This window comes from Oncorhynchus clarkii, chromosome 20 (genome assembly GCF_045791955.1).
Source record: "Oncorhynchus clarkii lewisi isolate Uvic-CL-2024 chromosome 20, UVic_Ocla_1.0, whole genome shotgun sequence".
Taxonomy (NCBI): Eukaryota; Metazoa; Chordata; class Actinopteri; order Salmoniformes; family Salmonidae; genus Oncorhynchus; species Oncorhynchus clarkii.
In genome coordinates, this window is record NC_092166.1 from 68187452 (window position 1) to 68214717 (window position 27266).

At 42.8% G+C, this 27266-nt stretch overlaps 1 protein-coding gene across 1 annotated transcript in view; it reads left to right on the forward strand.

The window, feature by feature from the left end:
- The first annotated feature begins 567 nt into the window (after nt 1–567).
- Nucleotides 568–27266, forward strand: part of LOC139375665 (heparan sulfate glucosamine 3-O-sulfotransferase 3A1-like) — a 52826-nt gene continuing 26127 nt past the window's right edge. Inside the window, exon 1 of the mRNA XM_071117469.1 lies at nt 568–1214. Coding sequence (XP_070973570.1) covers nt 568–1214 — 647 coding nt within the window. The remainder of the gene's footprint in view (nt 1215–27266) is intronic.

A 27266-nucleotide genomic window follows, 5' to 3' on the forward strand; every position in this document is an offset into this window, starting at 1 on the left:
GTTTGGGACAAAGTTCCCTCCCTACTGCCATTTCATTGGATCCTGACATGCCTCTCACATACCTTTGCAAAACGTTTACACACTCTAATTTGATGAAGACATGCCCATCTTCCTCTCTGGAGTCATACAGAAGTTTGATACAACTGCCACGTGTTTAAAATGAAATAAAGGTGCTGAATTTATGCAACGTCATTTTAAACAACAAACAGTCTACATGTTGTATTCTCATCGTGGCTAGAGTACTGACAATGCTGTTTTGGCAATACATTATTGGTTTAGTGCGGGAGAGCCATCCATTGACATTTAGAATTGCACTGCGTATTCATCTGTTTTCTGACGTTGAAGTAGACTTACAATATTATTTATTATAAGGACTTTAACAGCTCGAGCGCTGGGACACATGTGAGGGTTATTTTTGAGTGAGCCGCGTGCAAGGTCTAATCCACTGGTGGATGCGGAGCAAGCTCCGGTAGCCTACGAGCTGTCCCCTCTATTTCTTAATGGCAAGACCCGACAATGTCTGCCTAGCATGGCTGTGGCTTCTGAACCGGAGACCCAAGGACCGTTATGGCTTTTAGCCGAGTCTATTCGGACCCCCTGTCCCGAGGCATTTTCAAGAAATTCGTGGTCATGCTGTGTTCTCTCCTCACCTCCCTGTACCTCCTCCACTGCCTCACGGACCGCTGCAGCAGCATGCCCACGCCGGTGAAAGCATCCAGCCAAGTCGTGGACTTCTTCGCCTCGGAACTACACGAATTGAGGTCGCTGAGGAGGAAAAGACTGTTACAGAAATGGACCACAGGTTCCATGCCGGGCATGAGCTACGAGAGCGCCGACAACGCTAAACGCGCCTCCGAGTACTCCCGGTTCAACGATGCTGATACCGGACAGGTTTTGTACGAACCGGGACATCAGGTGGACAGTGATAACGAAAAGAACCGAGAACTGTCGCATTATACGCAGCCTTCTTTGGGTGATATAGTTTATTCGAAGAGATTAGCACCTCGGTTTATGGTGAAGACGGGGAGTACAGGTAAACTCAGTCCGCTTGGAGACGGGACCAAGAAGCTTCCCCAGGCGATGATCATCGGTGTAAAGAAAGGAGGGACGCGCGCGCTGCTCGAGTTCCTCCGTGTGCATCCAGACATCCGAGCTGTGGGAGCCGAACCGCACTTCTTCGACCGCAACTACGAGAATGGGCTGGAGTGGTACAGGTGAATGTTTAAATAAATACATTAAATATAAATTAAATTATTATTATTATTGTTATTTTTTATTAGTAGTGGGCTTATTGTTAGTAGTATTATTATTAGATTATGATAAACCTATGCCTCTACTTTTCCCAAATTCATCAGTGCATAGTGAAATATTGTTTGGTGACAAGTTTTAAAAGTTGTGCTGCTGTGTTGTTTTCAAAGTTGTGCACCGCCAGTGCCTCTCACTGGCAACACTTGTTCAACGGACCAAGTTTTATAGCACACTTCTTTTCTATTACTTTGTTGCATTTTGAAGGGGCTTTAAGGGGCTTTAATTACAGTATATGGTCCTTTTTTCATTACAATATACAGGATATAAACAAAGATATATAAATCATGGACAACTTGGTGCCCTATAAGCTACTTTATTAAACTGTTTAACCAGTGTCAAAGTTGTGGGAGAGCTCTCATAACACCTAATATATCCTATAATTCACTACAGATTAATTGGATATTTTGGGTATTTTTGATATTAAGAAAATACGCATTTAAGATTAAAAAAGGGTATTTCTTTAGCCTACAATTAACTGCGTAATTATGACCTATTAATTAGACTAACGACATGTTTTTCCTACTCAATTATATAGGCTATTGTCTTTTTCAAAGACCAATGATGGGGATTCATTTGTAACGATAGTTTACATGATTAAGTAGCCAACCTTCTCAATAACCTTATCAATAAGTTCATATTTTATTTACTCATAATGTATCTTGGCAAATCGGCTTCTCTCTAGGTTTCATGGCAGACCACAATATCACCTTATAAAATGTATCTCCCCAAAATCCTAAAGAAATATATTAGTGTATTATCGTCATTTATGACACTTTCCATTGCATTTAAAATAAAGTAAATACTTTTTATGTAAAAAATAAACGTAATTGCTATCTTGTAATGAATAATTATCAAATATAAAACATATATAAAAAAAATCGAATTGTTCTTCATAGGCCTATTCAACATCACCAATAGTTGAATGGGGAGATAAAAATCAGTATTATAGGGAAAAGGCCCAGATTTAGATAACAAGCAAAGTACCGCCAAGCAAAGCACTTTAAATGCATCGGGAGTAGGGTCAATGTCTGACCTAAAATAAATATTCTCAACAAACTCTAAATACACATAAATACAGACATACACTCTCTCCCCCTCAATCCCCTCTCTTCTTTGGGAGTTACCATATTTTATCCCACTTTTCTCTCTCTTTATGTTCAAGCATATGAATTTGTGATCAGTAGGTTCACGTTGTTGTGTGTGCATACGTTTGTGTGTGTGTGTGGTTGTGCACACGCCCATGTGCGTGTGTGTGGTTGTGCGTGCGTCCATGTCTGTGTGTGGTTGTATGCGTGCCCATGTGTTTGTGTGTGTGTGGTTGTGCGTACGCCATGCGTGTGTGTGTTCTCTCTTCGGGGGTTCATGTCTCTCCCTCTCAGTGGGTCTGTGTGTAATGGGGCATTGCCGACACTGCAGCTCTGTTTTTAAGAAGGATTAGGGTTATAACGAAGGGTTACCTGAGTGTCTCAGGAGGTTTGATTCACCGTTTGATTGAGTTAACACTATGCAGTTCACTCTAAAAGCTTGGAGAAACTTCTCCTCTCACCCGGGCCCCCTCCTTCTAACTCCCCCAAAGCCCCCATCCAGCCTCGGCCCCCTCTCATACCCTAGCTCTCATACCCTCTCCCCACACACAGACACCTCCTTCTTTGTGCCTCTGTGAGCGTGAACACTCTCTCTTTTGGCCATCACTCTTTCACACCCTTCTGTTTACCTATTCATCCATTGTGGGAGTGTATATCCATGAGGGTTCCATCTATCCTGAGGAGTTGCCAAGATTCTTCTACATGGAATTTGGTCCATGAGCTCCAAGGACTAGCCGAACAAACTCAACCCCAGGGCCTGTTACACTTAATGCCTTCCATTAAAATGGGGAATGGGCCCTTGAATTAAAATGGCCGGAGCAGAAGAAATCAAGAAGGGTTACAACAACGTGACTGACTAGTCAGTCTGAAGGAGTGCATCTGCTGTGTAGAGGTCCACTCCTGTCAACTCTGTTCCAGGAAGTCTGAGAGAGACTCCCTTTATTAACAGTCTTTGTGTGTGGACACTTTAACGCAGTCATTTAGACTTGAACGTGATTGAAGTGTGTGAAACTTTGTTGTTTTACTCAAGAAGTGTCGAACACGCAAACGGAAGTGGAATGCTGTTGCTGAACCGTTAATAACCTCTATGTGTGTATGCTTTTGATAGGAAGTAGCCCTCTCATTTAGACATAGGGCTTGATTCAATCAGCCGACATCGCCTAGCGGTTGTTTCGGAGGTGTCTTAGTTGGTTGTTTTGGCGGTGGTAGAGGTGGAACTGTGTTAGCGCTGTCAAATCCACAAGCGGCTCCTGGTATTATACCTAAAGCGGACATTACCATTGGTTGCACGGAGTTTCATTTAAGAGAAATCCCATGCAGCCTTGTTTACAAGTTAAAACAGTGGAATGGGAGATGTAATCTACACCTCCATTATGATGATAGGAACCCTCATTATTTAGTTGAATGATTTTTCAAGTTGACCGTCATTTCTTTATAGCCTACGCTTTCTCCTTCTGAGCTTCTAATGCGAGTAGGGTGGGTGTGGCTTCATGACAATGATCGCAAGAGCAGCTGCTCACCAATTTGACGGCTCCAACGCAGTTCAACCTCCAGAACCGCTATGCGGCTGTTTGCTGTCGTCAGTAAATGCTTGATCTGATTGAATCTAGGCCTTAGTTTGATTGAAGTATGTGAAGTTTCTTTTTCCCTCTATTCAAGAAGTGTCAAACGCTAATGGAAGCGAAATGGTGTTTCTGAACTGCAGTGCACTCGGAGTTCATTCACTTGACGTCAAAACCCTCTAAATCTGGGCTTCAGCTGTCAAGCTCTGGACATTTTTTTCCATTCTCTTTTTTGGTCTTTTGTACTGCTGCATGGAATGGCAAAAAAATCTGCAGATTATACAACACACATGACAATGTGATGGATTTGTGCAAATGGCTAAGCATTAAGAAAACAAACAAGAGAACGGTCCGGCGCTATTCATTCATGCTACTTGTCATTTTTGTGTATTGTTTCACAATTCTAGAAAACGGTTTTGGTTCTAGAAAGGCGGTCTCGGTGGTAGAGGGAAAAAAGGCCATGGTTTCTATAGCTAATCACTGCATCCAATTTCCTGGAATTACGTGATTCTTTTCATTAGTGTGTGTGTGTGTGTGTGTGTGTGTGTGTGTGTGTGTGTGTGTGTGCGTGTGCGTGTGCGTGTGTGTGTGTGTCTGTGAATAGTTAAAGGCAGAGAGAGCAGAGGCATCCGTCTCATGGGACTTAGAGTCTTTGTTTAGAGTAATGGCCGATATGTGGACTGAACATGAATCACTATGGCCTGTCTGTCTGTCCCTGTGGGAATGTGTGTGTGTGTGTGTGTGTGTGTGTGTGTGTGTGTGTGTGTGTGTGTGTGTGTGTGTGTGTGTGTGTGTGTGTGTGTGTGTGCGAGCGTACGTATGTACATACGTGTGTGTGTTTCCGGGGTGTTTGTGTGTGTCTATGGGAATGTGTGTGTGGGGGACATAGTTTAACACTTCTAAGTCCTAATGTGACGTGGCATCAACAACATCCGTCCGTGTTTTCCTGCTTTCCCAGTGGAAACATAGACAGACATATTGTTGCCCCCAAGTCCCTACGGAAAGTTATCACTGTTTTTGTAGAAGATACCAAGAATAATCGTCATTATTTGCATAATATTTTTCATATTATTTTCTATGTAATATATCCAACAGTTGCAGTGGCGATTTTAGTATGTAAATCTTGGTGGGGCAATCTCAAAAAGACACTACAGAACACTAAACAATATATTAATTGCAGTATAACGGCAATAAGCAGTGCCCACAAACTGTTAGGGCCTACATAAAGCTGTCCCAACAGCAGAGCTTTCTTTCCATCACAATGGAGTGAATCCTTACCACCACTACACCTTGCTATCAGAGGAGCCTTGTCTGGCAGTGAAACAATTAATTCAGCCTCGTTTACTGCCTTTTTAAAAAACAAAGCTGATATGGTTAAACAAATGTGACAATTGAGATGATCAAACTATGGCATAAGGGGAACGATGAGCGGATAAGAGGCATTACGTAATTTATTATTATTATTTATTACTTTAATGAGCGAGCGACGATGGAAGTAGTCAATATATGTGTTCAGCACTTTTGAAATATGCAGCGACAGAATGCAGAACATGGGCTGCTCTTACAGTATTTTCCCCTGTACACCAAGTCAGAACCGTAGGATAAATAAAGACTTTGATAATAAGATGTTGACATGATCACTCCAATCAAAGGTACTGTACATATAACATGATTTGACGTCATTTTATCTGTGGTCAATGACCTTGAGCCTTCTTGGAAGGTCACTTGTAATATAACTCTATGGCAGGACCCAAAGGGCTGAAATTTTGGATGTCTACCCTTACTAAGGATATAAACTTTGGGATGATGTAGTGTCCCCATGAGTGACAGAACACTGAGCCAATCATGACGCAATGCTCCTATGTTTGGCTGGCTCACCCCACCACCACAGAAAGCACTGAGCTAGGCTGAAACACCTGCATTTTGGAGCTGCCTTACTCAAGAAAACAATAAAGAGACCATGTTTGTATGCAGCTTTATTGTTTAACTCAATGATATGTAAACTACCGTTCAAAAGTTTGGGGTCACTTAAAAATGTCATCGTTTTTGAAAGAAAAGCAATTTTTTGTTCCATTAAAAAAACACCAAATTGATCAGAAATACAGTGTAGACATTGTTAATGTTGTAAATGACTATTGTAGCTGTAAACGGTACATTTTTTATGGAATATCTACACCTGCCCTGATTAACGGGTCGCCACTGGACAGTTGTAAATAACTTTCAACCAAGTTTTTGGAGTGTCGAATTCAGCATTCAGTATCTCCCTTCCCCTGACAAAGTGAAATCTGATCCACACCAAAGTTGTACTAATGCAATTTGTACAACAAACCATTATCTTTTAGTCTTGTAGTACGTTGGGTAAAATGTAGGTTTTATGCATTTACATGTGTGTGTATCTGCCTCTCTGTGTACAATGTATGTAGTTGTACAGTAGGTCTACATTGTTAGCCATTAAACAGGAAGTAGTTCTAGGTCTACATTGTTAGCCATTAAACAGGAAACCAGTGGCTCAGTGTTACATTTCACTACCCATCTCTCTACCTTGTACCGAGACAATCATGCTTGACCCGACAAGCTATTGTTGTGGAAATGTGATGTACTCCAAGTGAACAAGGTCACCGACAACACTCTGATGTAATGAAAGGTCCATGTTGATGGTAGTTTAGCGTTATGTCTGGGACCTACTAGGGTTACCCTCTAGCTCAGCCTTCTACCCTCTAACCCAGCCTTCACCTGTCAAGGCCAGGGGATTTTGAGGGGTGAGTGGGGGTTGAGCGGGGTCTGCAGGGGTCCGAGGGGGTGCGCTGTCTGACATCACCAGACTGGCTGGATTAGGCCAGACCAAACCATCTAATGAGTTAATTGCCCTTCATAAGAACACATGTGACCTGTCCCAGACTAGCAGTCTGAGGTCCCTGCCTGCCAACACATCATCCATCCTATACATAGTATATTTCCAGAAACCCATGTTATTGTCTTGTTTAGCCAAGTCTTACAAGAAAAATAGATATGATTATTTTGTATTCAGTTGTTTGCATGAAAAGTATGTTGTACCAAAAACAAGACACAAGGGAGTGAATTATGAATGAAAAAGCTGAGCTCCAAAAAATATAATTTTGTGTAAAATTAGGGCATTTACCTGTTTATTGAACTGGCTGTATTTGACAGGAAATTAAGTAATGGTACTAAAAGTTTTCTGATAATAAAAGCATTGACCCATAGAGAACGGTTCTTTGAGGATTTTCTGTAGTGCTGCTCTCTGTTCCTCTGGCTAGCCCTGTCTCTGTAGTGGCCTGTGGTGTGAGGCCGTCAGATGTGGATGTAGGGAAAGACACTATCAAAGTATGTTTTTACTGTACTCCAAATGCCAGGCATACATTACAAGATCCAGATGTAAACATTTGGAATAATATTTTGGATCCTGTCCCATATATGAATACCATTAACATTCATTTTTCAAACTCCTTTGTGATTATCATTATTTCCTACATGAGTCTAGTCGTCCAGCCAAATAGCTTCGCTGATGCTGCTCCATGTATGAAAAGTTGCACAAAGAAAATACATTTACTCAGTCGTCAGAACTGTTGGTGAAAAGTGGTTTAAATTCCCAGCATTTTCCGTGAGCTTCACTTCCAAGTTGTTCATATTTTGGCAGGGTTAGGTGTCAATTAAGTGGGTGGCAGAGTTGAGAGGGCTGCCTTGTTTGTTGCTCTCAGACATGTCACTCGTCATTGGCCCTGTGAAGAGGTCTGGAGGACACGTGGAAAGGAAAGGCTGGCAGCTTATTGGTAGGGAGGAGAAACATCCCAGCAGTTAGCTATATTACTGTGGACGCCTTGAGTAGTGTGAGGAATTTCTGTAGTTTTCCATTATAGCAAAGTCTATACAGGCACACAGAAGTAATGCATTTACAGTAGATGACTTTGCAACTATTCATATGTCATACGTTCATTAGTTAGCCTTCATCGTGGTGTGTGCTGCTGGTTGTCATATGAAAGCAGAACCCTACCAAACAAAGAGACTTTGTGTGTGTGTGTGTGTGTGTGTGTGCGTGCATGCGTCCACGCTGTATGCATCCCCTCAGTGTACCACTGGCAGTCAACATTGCTTTGATCTGGCTTGGCCAGGAGTCCAGCTATGACATGTTCTTCCTCTCAGAGTTTTAAACGGAGCGAATGAGTTAAAATGGGCAAAAAAAATCCACTGCACACACTGGTTGAATCAACGTTGTTTCCACTTCATTTCAATTAAATTACATTGAACCAACGCGGAATAGACGTTGATTGAAATGACGTCTGTGCCCAGTGGGTCTGTCTCTTTATTTCTCTCTCATACGTACAATACACTAACTCTCTGGTACCAAGGTGTTTGATGTACATTTAATACACTCGCTTCTCTGAGCCCAATTGATTTATCAGATTTTCCTTGAAGGTGCACTACTGAAAACACAAAGCTGCATTGAAGCACCCAGAACAGTGCTGCACAGGGTGGTAACCCGATCCCCTGAGAGAGCAAAAGAGAGCAAGAGAGAGCGAGAGAGAGAGAGAGAGAGCTCCTGAGCATGAGACCCTGACTGCCTCAGGGTTGTGAAAGTGATTATCATGGAGTATAATTGTACTTGTAACACAAGGGGCCCCTCACCTTCCACTGGAGGAATGTAACCCACCATCACCATACACAAACAACACACACCAAGGTTATTATAGTTTTGTGTTTTTATTTCTATTAGACTAAGATTTTCTTTTGAAATTATTTTTAGTTTCAGTTAGTTTTCACATCTACTTTACTAGTTTTATTCAGTTTCAGTTTTATAAAAACATTTCTATTTCGTTTTGATATTATTTAGTTTCAGTTTTAGTGTTAGAGACAGAAAGTAGCCTAATGTGTGGGAGGCTAGGAGCCATTTATTAGTTGTATAGTTGTTGTGTTTTTCGAATGTCACTTCTTGTCACTGTGGGTCAGTAATGCATAAGGTGATGGATCAGGTTATAGGTTAGGTTAGGTTTAAATACGTAGATAGTGGGTCAATTTCTGGGTCAACCAGGAGCGCTGAAGCGCGAGGCTCAACATTTCCACTGTTTCAGTCCCGTAGTTACCACGTTGTAGCAGCGTGAAGCGCACCTGTGCAGATAATCTGTGTGACTGTGTGAGAGCAAAGTCTTGCATCATGCTCATCTCAACGGGTGCGTTCCAGCGGATCACTTTAGTCAAGTCTGTGACCATCGTTGGTCACGGCCTTTCTAAGTGTGTTGCATTCAGGGGATAAAAATGGTCAGACTGGCACCTACAGTGCCTTCAGAAAGTATTCACGCCCCTGGACTTTTTTCACATTTTGTAATGTCAAAGTAGAATTATGTTTCTGACTTTTTTAATAATTCATGAAAAATTAAAAGCTGTAATGTTAATAAGTATTCAAACTCTTTGATATGGCAAGCCTAAATAAGTTCAGGAATATATACTTGCTTAATTAACAAGTTACATAATAAGTTACAGTGTTTTAACATGATTTTTGAATGACTACCTCATCTCTGTACCGCACACATACAATTATCTGTAAGCTGAGCAGGGAATTTCAAACACAGACTCAACCACAAAGACCAGGGAGGTTTTCCAATGCATCGCAAGGAAGGTCACATATTGGTAGAATAAAATAAAAATAAAACAGACATCGAATCTCCCTTTGAGCATCGTCACGATATTTATTACATTTTGGATGGTGTATCAATGCACCTTCACTACAAAAATACCGGTGTCCTTCCTAACTCAGTTGCTGGAGAGGAAGAAAACTATTCAGAGATTTCACCATGAGGCCAATAAAAAATATTCCAAAATCAAATCAAATCAAATTTTATTTGTCACATACACATGGTTAGCAGATGTTAATGCGAGTGTAGCGAAATGCTTGTGCTTCTAGTTCCGACAATGCAGTAATAACAAGTAATCTAACTAACAATTCCAAAACTACTGTCTTGTACACAGTGTAAGGGGATAAAGAATATGTACATAAGGATATATGAATGAGTGATGGTACAGAGCAGCATAGGCAAGATACAGTAGATGGTATCGAGTACAGTATGTACAAATGAGATGAGTATGTAAACAAAGTGGCATAGTTTAAAGTGGCTAGTGATACATGTATTACATAAGGATACAGTCGATGATATAGAGTACAGTATATACGTATGCATATGAGATGAATAATGTAGGGTAAGTAACATTATATAATGTAGCATTGTTTAAAGTGGCTAGTGATATATTTACATCATTTCCCATCAATTCCCATTATTAAAGTGGCTGGAGTTGAGTCAGTGTCAGTGTGTTGGCAGCAGCCACTCAGTGTTAGTGGTGGCTGTTTAACAGTCTGATGGCCTTGAGATAGAAGCTGTTTTTCAGTCTCTCGGTCCCAGCTTTGATGCACCTGTACTGACCTCGCCTTCTGGATGATAGCGGGGTGAACAGGCAGTGGCTCGGGTGGTTGATGTCCTTGATGATCTTTATGGCCTTCCTGTGACATCGGGTGGTGTAGGTGTCCTGGAGGGCAGGTAGTTTGCCCCCGGTGATGCGTTGTGCAGACCTCACTACCCTCTGGAGAGCCTTACGGTTGAGGGCGGTGCAGTTGCCATACCAGGCGGTGATACAGCCCGCCAGGATGCTGTCGATTGTGCATCTGTAGAAGTTTGTGAGTGCTTTTGGTGACAAGCCGAATTTCTTCAGCCTCCTGAGGTTGAAGAGGCGCTGCTGCGCCTTCTTCACGATGCTGTCTGTGTGAGTGGACCAATTCAGTTTGTCTGTGATGTGTATGCCGAGGAACTTAAAACTTGCTACCCTTTCCACTACTGTTCCATCGATGTGGATAGGGGGGTGTTCCCTCTGCTGTTTCCTGAAGTCCACAATCATCTCCTTAGTTTTGTTGACGTTGAGTGTGAGGTTATTTTCCTGACACCACACTCCGAGGGCCCTCACCTCCTCCCTGTAGGCCGTCTCGTCGTTGTTGGTAATCAAGCCTACCACTGTTGTGTCGTCCGCAAACTTGATAATTGAGTTGGAGGCGTGCGTGGCCACGCAGTCGTGGGTGAACAGGGAGTACAGGAGAGGGCTCAGAACGCACCCTTGTGGGGCCCCAGTGTTGAGGATCAGCGGGGAGGAGATGTTGTTGCCTACCCTCACCACCTGGGGGCGGCCCGTCAGGAAGTCCAGTACCCAGTTGCACAGGGCGGGGTCGAGACCCAGGGTCTCGAGCTTGATGACGAGCTTGGAGGGTACTATGGTGTTGAATGCCGAGCTGTAGTCGATGAACAGCATTCTCACATAGGTATTCCTCTTGTCCAGATGGGTTAGGGCAGTGTGCAGTGTGGTTGAGATTGCATCGTCTGTGGACCTATTTGGGCGGTAAGCAAATTGGAGTGGGTCTAGGGTGTCAGGTAGGGTGGAGGTGATATGGTCCTTGACTAGTCTCTCAAAGCACTTCATGATGACGGATGTGAGTGCTACGGGGCGGTAGTCGTTTAGCTCAGTTACCTTAGCTTTCTTGGGAACAGGAACAATGGTGGCCCTCTTGAAGCATGTGGGAACAGCAGACTGGTATAGGGATTGATTGAATATGTCCGTAAACACACCGGCCAGCTGGTCTGCGCATGCTCTGAGGGCGCGGCTGGGGATGCCGTCTGGGCCTGCAGCCTTGCGAGGGTTAACACGTTTAAATGTCTTACTCACCTCGGCTGCAGTGAAGGAGAGACCGCATGTTTTCGTTGCAGGCCGTGTCAGTGGCACTGTATTGTCCTCAAAGCGGGCAAAAAAGTTATTTAGTCTGCCTGGGAGCAAGACATCCTGGTCCGTGACTGGGCTGGATTTCTTCCTGTAGTCCGTGATTGACTGTAGACCCTGCCACATGCCTCTTGTGTCTGAGCCGTTGAATTGAGATTCTACTTTGTCTCTGTACTGGCGCTTAGCTTGTTTGATAGCCTTGCGGAGGGAAAAGCTGCACTGTTTGTATTCGGTCATGTTACCAGACACCTTGCCCTGATTAAAAGCAGTGGTTCGCGCTTTCAGTTTCACACGAATGCTGCCATCAATCCACGGTTTCTGGTTAGGGAATGTTTTAATCGTTGCTATGGGAACGACATCTTCAACGCACGTTCTAATGAACTCGCACACCGAATCAGCGTATTCGTCAATGTTGTTATCTGACGCAATACGAAACATCTCCCAGTCCACGTGATGGAAGCAGTCTTGGAGTGTGGAGTCAGCTTGGTCGGACCAGCGTTGGACAGACCTCAGCGTGGGAGCCTCTTGTTTTAGTTTCTGTCTGTAGGCAGGGATCAACAAAATGGAGTCGTGGTCAGCTTTTCCGAAAGGGGGGCGGGGCAGGGCCTTATATGCGTCGCGGAAGTTAGAGTAACAATGATCCAAGGTCTTTCCACCCCTGGTTGCGCAATCGATATGCTGATAAAATTTAGGGAGTCTTGTTTTCAGATGTTTCAGAAAACATGCATCCTGTTTGCAAAAATGCACTAAAGTAATATTGCAAATAAATAAGGAAAAGCAATTAACTTTTTGTCTTGAATACAAAGTGTTTTGTTTGGGGCAAATCAATACAACACATTACTGAGTACCACTCTCTGTATTTCAAGCGTAGTGGTGGCTGCATAGTTAGGCGTATGCTTGTAATCGGACTGCTGTTTTTCAGTATAAATAATATATAGAATTGAGCTAAGGTAAAATCCTCGAAGAAAACTTGGTTCAGTCTGCTTTCCAACAGACACTGGGAGATTAATTCACCTTTCAGTCGGACAAAAACCTAAAACACAAGGCCAAATCTACACTGGAGTTGCTTACCAATAAGATAGTGGATGTTCCTGAGTGGCCTAGTTACAGTTTGGACTTACATCTACTTGAAAATATATGGCAAGACCTGAAAATGGTTGTCTAGCAATTGTCAAAAACCAATTTGACAAAAAAATGAAAATAATAATGGGCAAATGTTACACATTCCAGATGTGGAATACTCTTAGAGGCTTACCCAGAAAGACTCACAGCTGTAATCGCAGCCACAAATGATCTTACAAAGTATTGACTCATGGGTTGTGAATACTTATGTAAATGATATATTTCAGTCTCTCTCTCACTAATTGGTTGTACATTGTGTACACACATAATATTATAATTAGGATTTCAGTTTGTGTGTGTGTTATGAGGTTAGGTACATGAGAGTTAGTCTGAAGTCTTTACCATTCAAACGCACCCAATATCTGCGGTGCTGCTCGGGGCAATGTCATCTCGCTGAGTCTACCTGTAGCCCTTTCCTACAGTCAAATTACCTCGTGGCTTCATGGGTGGAATGTTATTAATATTGAGGAATGCTTTTCCAACAGTCTTGAAGGAGTTCCCACATATGCTGATTACTGCTTTTCCTTCATTCTGTGGTCCAACTCATCCCAAACCATCTCAATTGGGTTGAGGTCGGGTGATTGTGGAGGCCAGGTCATCTGATGCAGCACTCCATCATCCTTCTTGGTCAAATAGCCCTTACACAGCCTGGAGGTGTGTTTTGGGTCCTTGTCCTGTTGAAAAACAAATTATAGTCCCACTAAGCACAAACCAGATGGGATGGTGTATCGCTGCAGAATGCTGTGGTAGCCATGCTGGTTAAATGTGCCCTGAATTCTAAATAAATCACTGACAGTGTCACCAGCAAAGCACCCCCACACCATCACACCTCCTCTTCCATGCTTCATGGTGGGAACCACACGTGAAGATCATCCGTTTACCTACTCTACGTCTCACAAAGAGAGACTTCAAAGTTCTTAAAATTTTCTGGATTGACTGACCTTCATGTCTTAAAATAATGATGGATTGTCATTTGTCTTTGCTCATTTGAGCTATTCTTGCCATAATATGGACTTGGTCTTTTACCAAGTAGGGATATCTTCTGTATAACCTTGTCACAAAACAACTGATTGGCTCAAACACATTAAGAAGGAAAGAAATTCCACAAATTAACTTTTAACAAGGCACACCTGTTAATTGAAATGCATTCCAGGTGACTACCTCATGAAGCTGGTTGAGAGAATGCCAAGAGTGTGAAAATCTGTCTTCAAGGCAAAGGTGGCTACTTTGAAGAATCTCAAATATAAAATATATTTTGATTTATTTAACACTTTTTTGGTTACTACATGATTCCATATGTGTTATTTCATAGTTTTGTAATTTATGTAATACATTTCCTCTATCTTCTTTTTTTTGAAGTCCATAACCATGTGTGTGAGGTGTATACTTGTGTTTCAAAGTAGATTTATTTAAGAATCACTCTGTGTTAGCCTGATTTAGCCCAGTGCAGTGAAAGGTTACATTTTAAAGTACATCTCAATGTGACCCGCAGATTCAGAAGCTTGAAGCTCCATCAGAAATAAAAGCTTGAAACCTCATTAGATTTCTGCCCCTCAAAAAACTCAAACTTAAACATAATTCATAATGGTTTGTATTGTATTTATTTAATTTAGTTTTGGAGTCAAAGATAGTAGTTTTAGTATAGTTGTTGTTTAAGAAAAATGTGTTTATTAATTATTATGTTTCAGTTTACTAAATCGTTTTTTGATGAATAGATTTAATTTCACCCTTGACACACACACACACACACACACACACACACACACACACACACACACACACACACACTTGCACTCGATCCCCACCATCACCCTTACACACCCCAGCAGCTGACCCTAGGAGGTCCCCATACAGGGTAGTGGGGTAGGTTGGGGAGGGTGAGGTGGGGAAGGTTGGGGAGGGCAGTGTAGTTTGGGGAGGGAGGAGGTGCGGTCGGTTGGGCCACGGTACTGGCTGTCAGCAGCTGCCCCCTGGCATGCAGGGAATCTTCCCCCCGATGGGAGGATGGGGTCAGGCAGCAGGTGCAGGGTGATCCTCAGACACCTCCTGAATTTCCCAGACGCTCACACCTGATGTTTTCACCTGACTGACCAAGGCACCCAAAATAACAACCTGTTTGTTGTCTGTTGGCCTGCATCTGTCCGTCGGTCTGTCGTTCATTCCTGTGGAGGTCTAGTTGGTAACTTTGGTACAAGTGGCCGAAGCCTCACCGACCAGGGACCATGGTGAGCTGCAGACCTGATATTTGATATTTTGCTTGAGCCTGCCTGAAGTGCCAGATGGGTAGTTTTGCTGTTTTGGGACTATTCAATTGGTTCATTAAGCTAGGCAAGCTCAATCAAGCACAGATAAAGTATTTAAAATGATATCAAATAGTATTTGAACCCAGGTCTGGTGAGCTGAGCTTTACTGAGAGCCTGTAGAAAGAAAGGTAATTGATCATAGTTAGGGTTAGGTCATCGAGGGCCACCTAGAGGGCTTCACACAGAATGTACCACCCAAAAGAGTTCAGAGTTCACTACAGCAGACAGCAGATGGTATTGTTGGGTATGGAGTTACACTTGAAGCATTCTGCTTGTTGTTTATTTGCTCTGGAGGTTTGCGTCCACACTAGTCAGGCCGCAACCTGTTTGTCCCTTTATTATCTTAAGAACACTTCCGTTAAACAGCTGTTGTTCTTGTTTTATGGGGTATTAGTAACAGTACTAAGCAGTATCCGCTCAAGGATTCAGATTACAAAACCATTTGGTTTAGGCCTACAAATGCACAAGGCCTGCAATTCTCCCCTATGGTTTGAAATGTTATAGAGCTGAAGCAATTTACTGAAGCAATTTACTGAAGCAATTTTGATCATGTCTTAAGGCCAAATATACAAAATATCCCAACATTAGACCTTTCTAGCCTTTGCCTATAAGTCTGCTCCATTGTAAGGCAATAGGTGTAACTCCTAAAAAGAACGATAGTGATTTACCGGTTTTCAGCGAATGTTTGTGAAACTCAATGTTGTTTATTCTCCTTGAGCTCCCTCTGTGGAAACTTGTCATGTAATGTTTTCTAACATTATAGAGCTTTCCTACGGCTCCTTAAGGCACTTCTCTTATAAGTTAGTGTATCCACTTTATATGAGTCTGAATGAAAAGGACCCATGTCAGTCATTTCACTGACTGCCATTTATGCCCCCCCCCCCCCTTCTACTTTGTGTTTCAGTTTTTTCTGGCAGCCCAAGGGGGATGGGAGTAAAGTGTTATTCTTCCACAAACAAAGTGAAATCTTAAACCTATCATTTGGTACTGAGAACCGTTGCGTTCAGGTTTTAGGCTACTGGCACGGTCTCTACGGTCTCTCCACTAAACAAATCACGAAAGTACTGAAAAAATGTATGCAGATGGATCATTTCTTTAGAGCTTTAGCATGAAAGCCACAATATTGTTGCAGATTGAGGTGAGCCAAAACCGTGTTATTTGGGCAGAGAGAAGGCCGGTTAAATGATGCGTGATGCAGAGTACATGCATGTTACAGCCCTCAATGGTGCGGAATGATGGAATAAAGCCTCTGCCTTAGCATGATGGATCTCTCTCTCCCATCACACAGGCAACAGCTTTATCACAGGACAGGGAGCCGTCCGCCGTGTTTTCCACAAAAGAGAAAAAAAGAGGATGGGGAGAGTGGGGGGGGGGGGGGGGAGAACCCAGATCTTTGGAAAGCCTGGGAACTAATAAAAAGAAGGAAGCCCTCAACTCTTGAGTGTTCTGTTTTCCGTTTTGACCGTAATACATTTCTCTGAAATGACTTTGCCACACATCCAATATGTCCAGCTTTTTGGCACAGTTTTTGGAGTGCCTGTCAAAATTAACAGCAGTTTAGTCGGTTAAATAATGACTCCTCAAAAGGTTACAAGTCCACAGTTCCTTAACCACCTCTGCAGTGAAGTCTTGTTGCTCTCTTCCTCTCCACTTTACTTATTAATCTGTTTAAACATGAAAACAACACACTCTCTTCTTGGTGCCTCCCTGCTCTCTACCTCTCTCCCCTCAGCCTCCCTGCTCCACACCTCTCTCCCCTCAGCCTCCCTGCTCGATCGGCAGCCTGAATGCTGACATACTTGCCATGTGTGTGTTATCTGCAGCCGTCCATGTTGCGATAGAATGTTTCCAAACCAACCTTCCCTTTTCCCTCCTGCTCCAGAGGGGCACGTGAAGAGCCAAACAGGCTCTCTGGCAGAGTCTAGATCTCCCCTGCTCCTGTCTGCAGACCAGACTCTGCCAGAGCATGGAGAGAAGATGAACACACTCTATACCTCAGATAGACAGACACCGCACAACATCTACCTAATGTGTGAGCACAATAGAGATAAACCTTAAAGGAAGTCTTGTCACATAACCTGTACTGTAGGTATATACACTGAGTGTACAAAACATTAGGAACACCTTCCTAATATTGAGTATATTGATATCCTCCCTTTTGCCCTCAGAACAGCCTCAATTTGTCAGGGCATTCCACCGGGATGCTGGCCCATGTTGATTCCAATGCTTCCCACAGTTGTGTCATGTTTCCTCGATGTCCTTTGGGTGGTGGACCATTCTTGATACACACAGGAAATGGTTGAGCGTGAAAAATCAGTTCTTGACACACTCAAACCGGTTCGCCTTGCTGTACTTAGCTGTATCAGTCATCTTGGGGAGACAATAAACCTGTTTTCATTGTGACTGAAATTCAGCTCACCCTGGACTACCATCAAATCAGTTGCGAACCTTCTGATCCTGCCTGTTTTACTGATTGATGTCTCATTTACAACCGTCTAATGTGCAGAAGCCAAGTAAAGAACGGTAGAGAGGACTTTTGTGAAAGAAACAGAACATGCAGGAGATTAGGGTTTGGCAGTGCTATAGTTGCTTGGCCAGAAACCCTGCAGATTGTCTAATACGGGCTGCATCCCAGGGGTGCCATTTGGGATGCAGTCATGGGCTAATAATGTAGCAAGAGAACGAGGAGAGAAAGACGAAGTGGAGTTTAATCTGTCCTGAAAGACATTTCATAGAACAGAAGCATCATAGAATCATTACATTTGTGGTTTCTAAAAGAGGTACCTGAGTTTCTCTCAAGCAGGAACCCAGCTGTTCAAACATGTGTTTTACACAATACGTATTGTATTACTGTACGGGACTGTAAGAAAATACGTCTGCTTGTTAGAAGAGACAGTCAGTCGTATTAAGTGCCCTATGGTAGGGCTCATCAACTAGATTCAGCCGCGGGCTGATTGTTTCTTGAGCGGATGGTCTGGGGCCGGAACATAGTTTGTAGACTGCAAATTGACAGCAAGAAGCACACACAGATATAACATTTAAAACCTAGCTTACATTTGTATACGATCACACAACTCTCTATTATGCGTGGGAATACTTGGGAATAGATTTCCAGAATTAAAATCACTTGGAGCCAATTTCCTGGTGTTTTTACTGTATTTTATGTCCAACAATGACATTTGCTTAGAAATAAAACCAAATGCAGCCCGCGGGCCGCGAGTTGGGGACCCTGCCCTATTGAGCGCTTTGTAATAATGCCCCTGAGAAAGGCAGTTAACTTACTGTTTCCCGGGCGCCGATGACGTGGATGTCGATTAAATTAGCCCCCCGCACCTCTCTAATACTATACTGTAGGGTAAAATGAGATACGCTGCCTTCAGAAAGCAGTCATACCCCTTGACTTTTTCCACATCTTCTTGTGTTACAGCCTGAATTTAAAATGGATTCAATTTAGATTTTTGGTCACTGGCCCACACACAATACCCCATAATATCAAAGTGGAATTATGTTTTTCTATATTTTTACAAAATAATGAAAAAAATGAAAAGCTGAAAAGTCTTGAGTCAATAAGTATTCAGCCACCTTCTTATGGCAAGCTTAAATAAGTTCAGGAGTAAACATTTACTTAACAACATTTACTTAACAATGATGAACAACCAATTTGACAGAGCTTGAAGAATTTTGAAAAGAATAATGGGAAAATATTGTACAATCCAGGTGTGCAAAGCTCTGAGACTTAACCAGAAAGACACAGCTGTAATCACTGCCAAAGGTGATTCTAACATGTATTTATTCAGGGGTGTGTATGTAAATGAGAAATTCTGTATTTCATTTTCAATACATTTGCAAACATTTCTATAAACATGTTTTCACTGTCAATGTGGGGTATTGTGTGTAGCCTCTTATGAACCATTCTGATCTCGTGGGCATACATTCATACATTCTGTTTTCACCACTGTAATGCGTGTAGATGGGTGATAGAGAAATACCTATTTCATTCATGTTGCATTCAGGCGGTAACACAACAAAATGTGGACTAAGTCAAGGGGTATCAATACTTTCTGAAGGCTCTGTATGTCAGTGAGAGGTTTGTATATAGGGCTACGTTTACTATTAATATTACTATTAATATCTCATACATTCGTTCACTCACACAACCAAGATTGCAATCACAACAGCTCTGTTTCTGCTTAAGTCTTTGTATTATTTATTTCTCTGCAAGATACAGTAAATAAATATGGCCGCTCTTTACTGACTGCCACCAGTGTCATACTGCTGCTTGATGAAAGAGATGGAAAGTGTTTGAAAATGAGTGTACCACCTCCGTACCAGTTTATTGATAGATGGAGTGCAGCAGCTCGGCCCGGCCATTTTGCATAAAGAAGTAGGGAGGATCGGAGGATAGAGGGTGTGTGTGCATGTGTGTGTGTGTGTGTGTGTGTGCGTGTGCGTGTGTGTGTGTGTGTGTGTGTGTGTGTGGTGATTCAGGGTCTATCTGGCTCCGAGGAAGTGATTGATACGCCCACAGTGAAGCATGGGGGAAGCCACCCAGTAATTCAATTAATCTTAACCTGAACAGTGTAATTGCTAATGTAACTAGCCCTGACTGTACATTAGGCTGAGGCATGGGGAGATTGCTGCTGTCACAAGAGCATGTAGCTGTACCTGGACGGTGATAGAGAGAAGGAACATCTTCAATGTTCCAAAGTTTCAGAACAAAAGAGGTTCTTTCTCCAGTGTGATTGGGCTATAGCTTCTCTCCATCTCTGCTTTCTCCTAAAGATGAGGATTTGCATGCTAATGAATGAAGCTGGGATCAGACCGCAAGACTTGGATTGGCTGTGATACATACTGCAGAGAAATGAAGAGAAAAAAACTTTAGGGAAAAAATAATGAATATGGGGAATGTTATCTCTGTACAGATTGTCATTCTATAGTTCAAGTGAGCATGATCATTATGTGAAATTAAGTGTAGGCTAGTTGTCCCTTTGAAACTAGCTGCCAGTTAATAAAGCACTGACTAGTGCTAACATGGCTTAATGGTGTGGTCCATAATATGTTGGTTGTCATGGAGAATACATGCCAACACATGGAGAACACATGCAAACTCATGAAATACATTTTCCTTTGTTATTCTTTTGTGTTCGACCTCCATCGTTTCCTGACCCCTTGTGTCTTGACATCAAATGCTTTAAACCACCTGAAAATCCTTTGAATATCCCTGCTGATATTGATTATATTATTTTGATTGTAAAACAATGATTCTAAGGTGCTGACCCCTAGAGACAGGAAGAGAGGGCGTTTTTATGAGCTGGTTTTTATGCATCCTCTTGACACTGGACACCTTGAGAATGACAGATAAATCACGTTTGTAGTAAAATCTCCAAATGTGCCCTCTTGTGTCCCATTCATTCTCTCATCTCACACATTTCCACCTATCAACTCTAATTCTGATCTGTAGTGGCTCCCTGTCACGGTCGTCGTAAGGAATGGACCAAGGTGCAGCGTGGTAGGCGTACATTTTCCTTTTAATAATATGAACACCGAACAAAACAACAAAAGCACAAACTAAACATGCCGCTATCTTGTGTGCACACAGGCAACTATCTGTAGACAAGATCCCACAAAGCACAATGGGAGAATGGCTACCTAAATATGATCCCCAATCAGAGACAACGACAAACAGCTGCCTCTGATTAGGAACCATATCAGGCCACCATAGAAAGACCCACCCTAGTCACTATCACGCCCCAACCAACACAAAGAATAAACAGCTTTCTATGGACAGGGTGTCACACTCCCACCACAATTCCACCCACCACCACCTCCCCAAACACACCACCATCCATTATTACTTCAGCCACTTAGGTGAGCTGCATTATTGTCCATGTTCCAGAGCTTAGACATTGCTGATGCCTGACAGATCTTGCAGTGCCTGGATAGTTGTTTAAGTATCAGCTAGCCACATCATATCTTATAGCAATCTGTCAATCGATGACACAGTCGATAACGTGGCAGGCAACCTTTGGTTGTTGCGTCGCCTCGCCTCAGCTGTGGAACGCGACCCATTCACTAGATGCTGTGATCATGTCCACCACTCCCTCCTACACATTTCAGAATTCCCCACCCAGGAAACAAATACAGTGTAGGGTGAAGTTGTCCTAGACACTGATCTTGGGTCAGTTTAAAATTGTCCCTTCTAATGGTTAAGGTTAAGATTGGGGGAGGGAAAACTGATCATTGATCTATACCTTAGGGAAACTTCACATACTACATGCCACCATCACAAAATGGCATCCTCTTGGTCTCTACTTGGACAAACCTTAAGAAAACAGTGGGGACAGGACATCAATCTGTATACTCACACATTTACATCCATCCATAGACCTTTACCTCATAATTATGTTGTGTACTGTAAACTCATTAATTGTGCCATGCCCTCATGGGTCACGGCCTAGTCAAGTCCTAGTAAGTTTTAGGGATACGTGCGAGACAAACACAGTACGGCCCCCCTGTTCATCTCAGATGAGGAAGTAGTGATAGCAGTCCTCCCTTTGTCCTGAGGCCTGAAGAGAGGACAGACTATAGACAAACTATAGTATTTATTGCTGCTGGTTGGGTCATGACGATTTATGACCCCTCTAATCGCTCAGCAAAATGGCTTCCTGCTTCCTGTTTCCTCCCTGTTGTTTACTGGACGGCAACCGGCCGGCGGGTCACCATCAGAAGTGATTTATTTTAATTTGCTTATCTGTTTAATTGATGTCCCCCCCCCCCCCCCCCGGCCCTGATGATGTTAATTTCATTACACAAACAATTTAGAGAAGTTTTATTAACGCAAATGAGAGTTCAGGGCTCCTCACTGCTGTTCCCATGTTGTTCCCACACGTTGAGGGCCTTGGTCGTTCCTCACGTCGACACACACACACACACACACCATTCTGCACTGTTCCTTGCATTCCTTTACAGAAAAAACACATGATTTCACATATGGAAAATCGCATGATTTCACATGAAATTTCACGTTTTTGTTTTTTCACTTCGCATGTGATCACTTTTTCACATGTGTAGTTTCATGATATCACATGTTGCTTTACATTAACTTCACATGAGATCATATGAGATCACATGAAGACGTGTTTTTGGAAGACTTCACGTGTTGATGTGAAATTCATGTGGTTTTTCAGCAAGGCCTTGTCCTAGGGTCATTAATAACCAACTCCCTATCACAGAGGGAAGAACGTAAGGAGGGAAGGAATCTCATTATTTGTCTGTCTATTTATCTCTTAGATAAGTATTTCTCTCTGGCAGTAAATGGAATGTACCCCTTTCTGTGGAATTATAATGAAGGAGGAGAGAAATGGAAAAAGAGTCTTACAAACACTTCCCATGTGTCAAACAGCATATATAGTTACTCTGTATGAAAGTCCAATGTGTTGTTTCATATTGGAAACTAAGGGAAATTAGAAGTGAGTGAGTAGTGAGTAACTGAATAAAAGCCAGGAAATCACTTGGCCGAGGTCAAATATATTATTCTCACTTCCTTGGTAACGGTAGAATTGCTTACAGTAAAAAAAAAAAGTCTAAATCCAATTATTTTGCAATAATAAATAGAATATTTTTAATCAAATTGTTGAGTTTGCATTGTTATCTTTGTCATGAAGCAGATTTTTTCATAGCTGGTTATTACATTTATATTACAGTGGTTGGAGAGAGAGATGATTTTTTATTGCTTATCAGCAGTGAGGGTCTTGGGAAATGTAATTGTGCATTTTTCTGTGAAAAAAAATGTGCCTCTCATTGGACCTCCGTAAAGCTAGAATCCTTAATTGCTACATCCATTTTTGGACCAATAAATTAATGTTTTACTCCAATGTTTGTAAACTATGTAAATGTAAACAAATACAGTATAGCCTCAAAATATGGTTAAACTATAATTGTGATATCATGGTTGGTCAGTCCTTGATATTGTGTTTGTATCGTTTCACACCTTATTGAGTTGTAATTGAGCTTTGATTAATCAATCAATGGTTTATTTAGATTTAGAACATTCACCATTATTCACATTATCTCATTACGGACGGTCCGTCTTGAGAAGCTCAGTATTGATTAGGTTGTAAGGATCCACCCCAACCATTGATTTGTTTGCCTGTTATTATCACAATATAAGGATTCAACATTTCAATCACAACCAGAACTTTGAGAGAGAGAGAGAGAGAGAGAACGCAGAGAGAGTGCAGAGAGAGAGAGTGCAGAGAGAGAAAGCGCAGAGAGAGAGAAAGCGCAGAGAGAGAGAGAGCGCAGAGAGAGAGAGCGCAGAGAGAGAGAGAGAGAGAGAGGACTCATCTTAGCCAAATGGTCAGACTAGTGTTTCAGGTGCAGTAGTAGTCCCCAAAGCATGATACCTGCCACTCCTTCACCCCCTACTCACACACACTGCTTCACTGGCCAGTGGATGTTTCTGACATACCATTCATTACATCATATTATTTTCCACTTAGCCAGCACCAGTTCCTTTCACTGCCCTGTTTATGGTGTTCAATTTATTTTCTCTTTCTGCTATCCAACTGGCTTCTACTTTAACAGAGGTCTGCTGGGCTCAAACCCACCAGGCTTTCCCTAGCCCACAAACCTTTTGTGGTACTCCTGCTCATGTTGTAGGGCCCTTGTTCATTTCTATCTCTCCCTGGTGATTACCTCAATGGACATTATAGCAGAAGTGACCTTTAAAAGATGCATTGAGTCACATGCACAAAGAAACACATACAGTACACATGTGGGTGTGCATACACACAGTAGGGCACATACTGTACAAACACATGCACAGCTAGTTAGCAGCACAAACATAAACACTCATGTACACATGCACACAATCCCAAAGACTTACCACCGGCCTGGACGTTATTTGTCCAGTTAGAGCCAGTCAGTTGTACAACTGAATGCCTTCAACTGAAATGTGTCTTCCGCAGTTAACCCAACCCCTCTGAATCAGAGAGGTGCACACCACAGATAAAGCCTACCATGCAAGGTACTACCCAGAAGCACTTGTTCCAATAGTGTATGCATTCTGCATGTTTAGTGTTTACTATTTAAAGGATGGAACACTAATGTGAATCTAAATGGGACTGAAAGTGGCTTGTCATATGTTCAATTCATTTGTCATGAATATGAACACTGTTAATAGGAATATGCATTCTGTTCCTGTTTTCCCGAGCTCTACTTGGTAACCTCATTTTCCTCGAATGATCTTGTACCACCCAGCTCATCCACATACATTTTTTTTTCTAATAGCAGTTTTGATGCTGCATATTTATTCATGGCATGGGAGTATACTTTTTGGTAAGGAAGACGCATCAGTCATTCAAGGCTGGCAGAGTTTGACTCAATAACACTGAAAATATTCACACATTATGACTCTCCTCAATGTTAATGTATTTTAGGATGATTACATCGATGTGAAAAATGGAAAACTAACACCCTGATTGATAATATGAATCATCAAGACGCTGTCCCCTCCTTCTTGAACGCCTCATTAAGCATCCCCCTGGCAACATATAGCAGTGTGTGTGTGCGTGTGTGTCTGTGTGTGTGTGTGTGTGTGTGTGTGTGTGTGTGTGTGTGTGTGTGTGTGTGTGTGTGTGTGTGTGTGTGTGTGTGTGTGTGCGTGTGTGTGTGTGCGTGCACGTACAATCACCTGCTCACCAGAGATCAGGGTGTGTGTGGGCTGGGTTGGTAATCAGACAGCCTGGGGAGAATTAGGACATTAGTTACTGGACAGATAACACAGGCAGACAGCTGCAGGGGTTAGCTGCTCCTATAACACCGTACTGAAATAGAGAGCAGACCTGCTGGTATAGGAATGAAGGGAAACATCCCTCATGCAGATAACTGTTCATCTATCGCCTAGTAGGTCATGTTTAGAACCCTGTCAATTTGTATTTCATTTGTGCTGCGAGGGTTAACCCTTAGATTCTGGTGCAGGGCATGAGAGCTAAAGTGTACGTTTTTTGGTTCGTTTTTTTGTGGCTATTTTACAGGGGGTTCTTCTTTATGTGGCAGGTCTGCAGAGAAACTCACAATCCTGTCTATCTGTTGTTTGCAGAGAGAAAAACCTCAGCTCTACACGATGCCCATTATGTCCCTAAACCCTGAACACAACAATGAAGCTTTACCCTATAATTCACTTCTATTTCCATATCCATCTCACAGCGGGTTGACAGGCTGAAACATCAGCACATATTGTCAACAGCTTCTCAGACGATTTACACATGCTGTTACTTACACTCCATATTATTTTACACTCTTAGTTTCAAACCCTACTCTCAGTTGAGGTTACCTACAGTCTAGGTTTGGTCTGGGGAGGCGGTGGTGTTGTTCCTGTTACATTGGCTACGCCCCAAGTGGCACCCTATTTCCTATATAGTGCACTAACTTTGACCAGGGCCCATTGTGCATACTTTTGACTAGAGCCCCATGGCCTTACATAGGGAATAGGGTGCCATTTGGGATGCATGCATGGTCAGTTTAGCATGCCGACAGGGCGCTGGGGCTTCCAGGTTCTTACCAGGGTCTATTGAGTCTGTCTGTTGGGCTGGAGCCCAGTCAACCGCTGCCCGGCCCTGCTTTAGCCATTTGAGTCATTTCTAGAGTAGACTTGTTCTGCCCCTCATCTCTCTCCGCTCCTTTCAACACCATCTCCCTCATCTCCTCCCTGTCTTCTGCCTCTATTGACATGACTTACTGTTAGCATTAGATTGTGTGCAACTTGTGCTGATAGCAAGCAAGGTTCCCGCTCTCTTACTTCATAATCACCTGTTCGTTATGCACAGCGACGGCGCCGTTAGCTCCCACTGCCTCGACAGAACGAAACGAGGTGCTTTAAGTTCCATTTTCCCCGGGCTATTTACTTAATGGATAATGCAGGGGGCTCAGAATGGAAATCGTGCATCCGACCATGTCGTTAACCCTTCTCGTCTCCCCCACCACTGGCAACCCACCATACAATGCTAGCTACATTTACATCTCAGAATAAATCATTTTAGTAAGTCGTTCTTATTACCCCATCTCTCTCTCTCTGTCTCTCTCTCCCTGTCTCTCTCTCTCTGTATCTCTCTCTCTCTCTATCGGTGGCTTGGTGAAAACCTAGAGAGAGGATACAAGCCTGTCGTGTGTGTAATGAGTTTATGTCGAGAGAAGCGATAAGAAGCCGGTTTTAGACATGCTAATCTGAACCCCTCTCCAGAGCATCTTCTAGAAGGAGTGATGGCAGGATGGAGGGGAGGGTGGAGGGATAGAGGGGGATGGAATATGAGGGGGTGGAGGGTGAGGAGTGGGGGATGGAGGGTGAGGAGTGGGGGGATAGAGGGTGTGGAGTGGGAGGATGGAGGGAGAGAGATAGAGAGAGAGGGGTGAGGGATGGTAAGGGCTCGGGGTGCCTGCTGTGTTTTGGCACACAGATGAGGAGTGTGATGTGATGCTGCCAGTTCCTCTTTGTATTCTCAGGGCTCAGAGAGTGGGAAGGGGGAGCAAGAGTGAGAGGGGGGAAGGGGGGGGGGCAGAGAGAGAGGGGATGAGGGAAAGAGAGGGGATGAGGGAAACAGCAGGAGGGAGGAGGAAGAAGAGAGAGAGATAGAGAGATGGAGGGGGAAAGGGAAGGAGAAAGGGAGAGCAAGAGAGAGAAAGAACAGACAGAGAACAGAGAGATCATGAAGACAGTGTAATCAGTTTAACACCTCTCACTCCTTGCAGTGCCTGATGACTCTCATCCCTTAAGCCCCCCCCCCCCCTTCAATAAACACTAACTCGAACAGATGGGCTATGGGCTGATGTGCAATATGTTATCTCAACAGTTTTTCCGTTGAGCTAGATACATATTAGCATCTACATCTACAAAGCTCACTTATCAATATCATATTATCTTCAAATCTATAATCTATTGTTGCATTGTGATTGCTGTGGGATTGAAACATGCATGCTCTCTGCTCTGTGACATATGATACACAGAGTAGATTTACACTATCGTGTTATCATTCAGAAAACCTGAAAGAAAAGATAAAGTTTTCTGAGCAAAAAAAATCTACATTTATTCCTACATGTGACAATATGTGATGACTTGATGACAA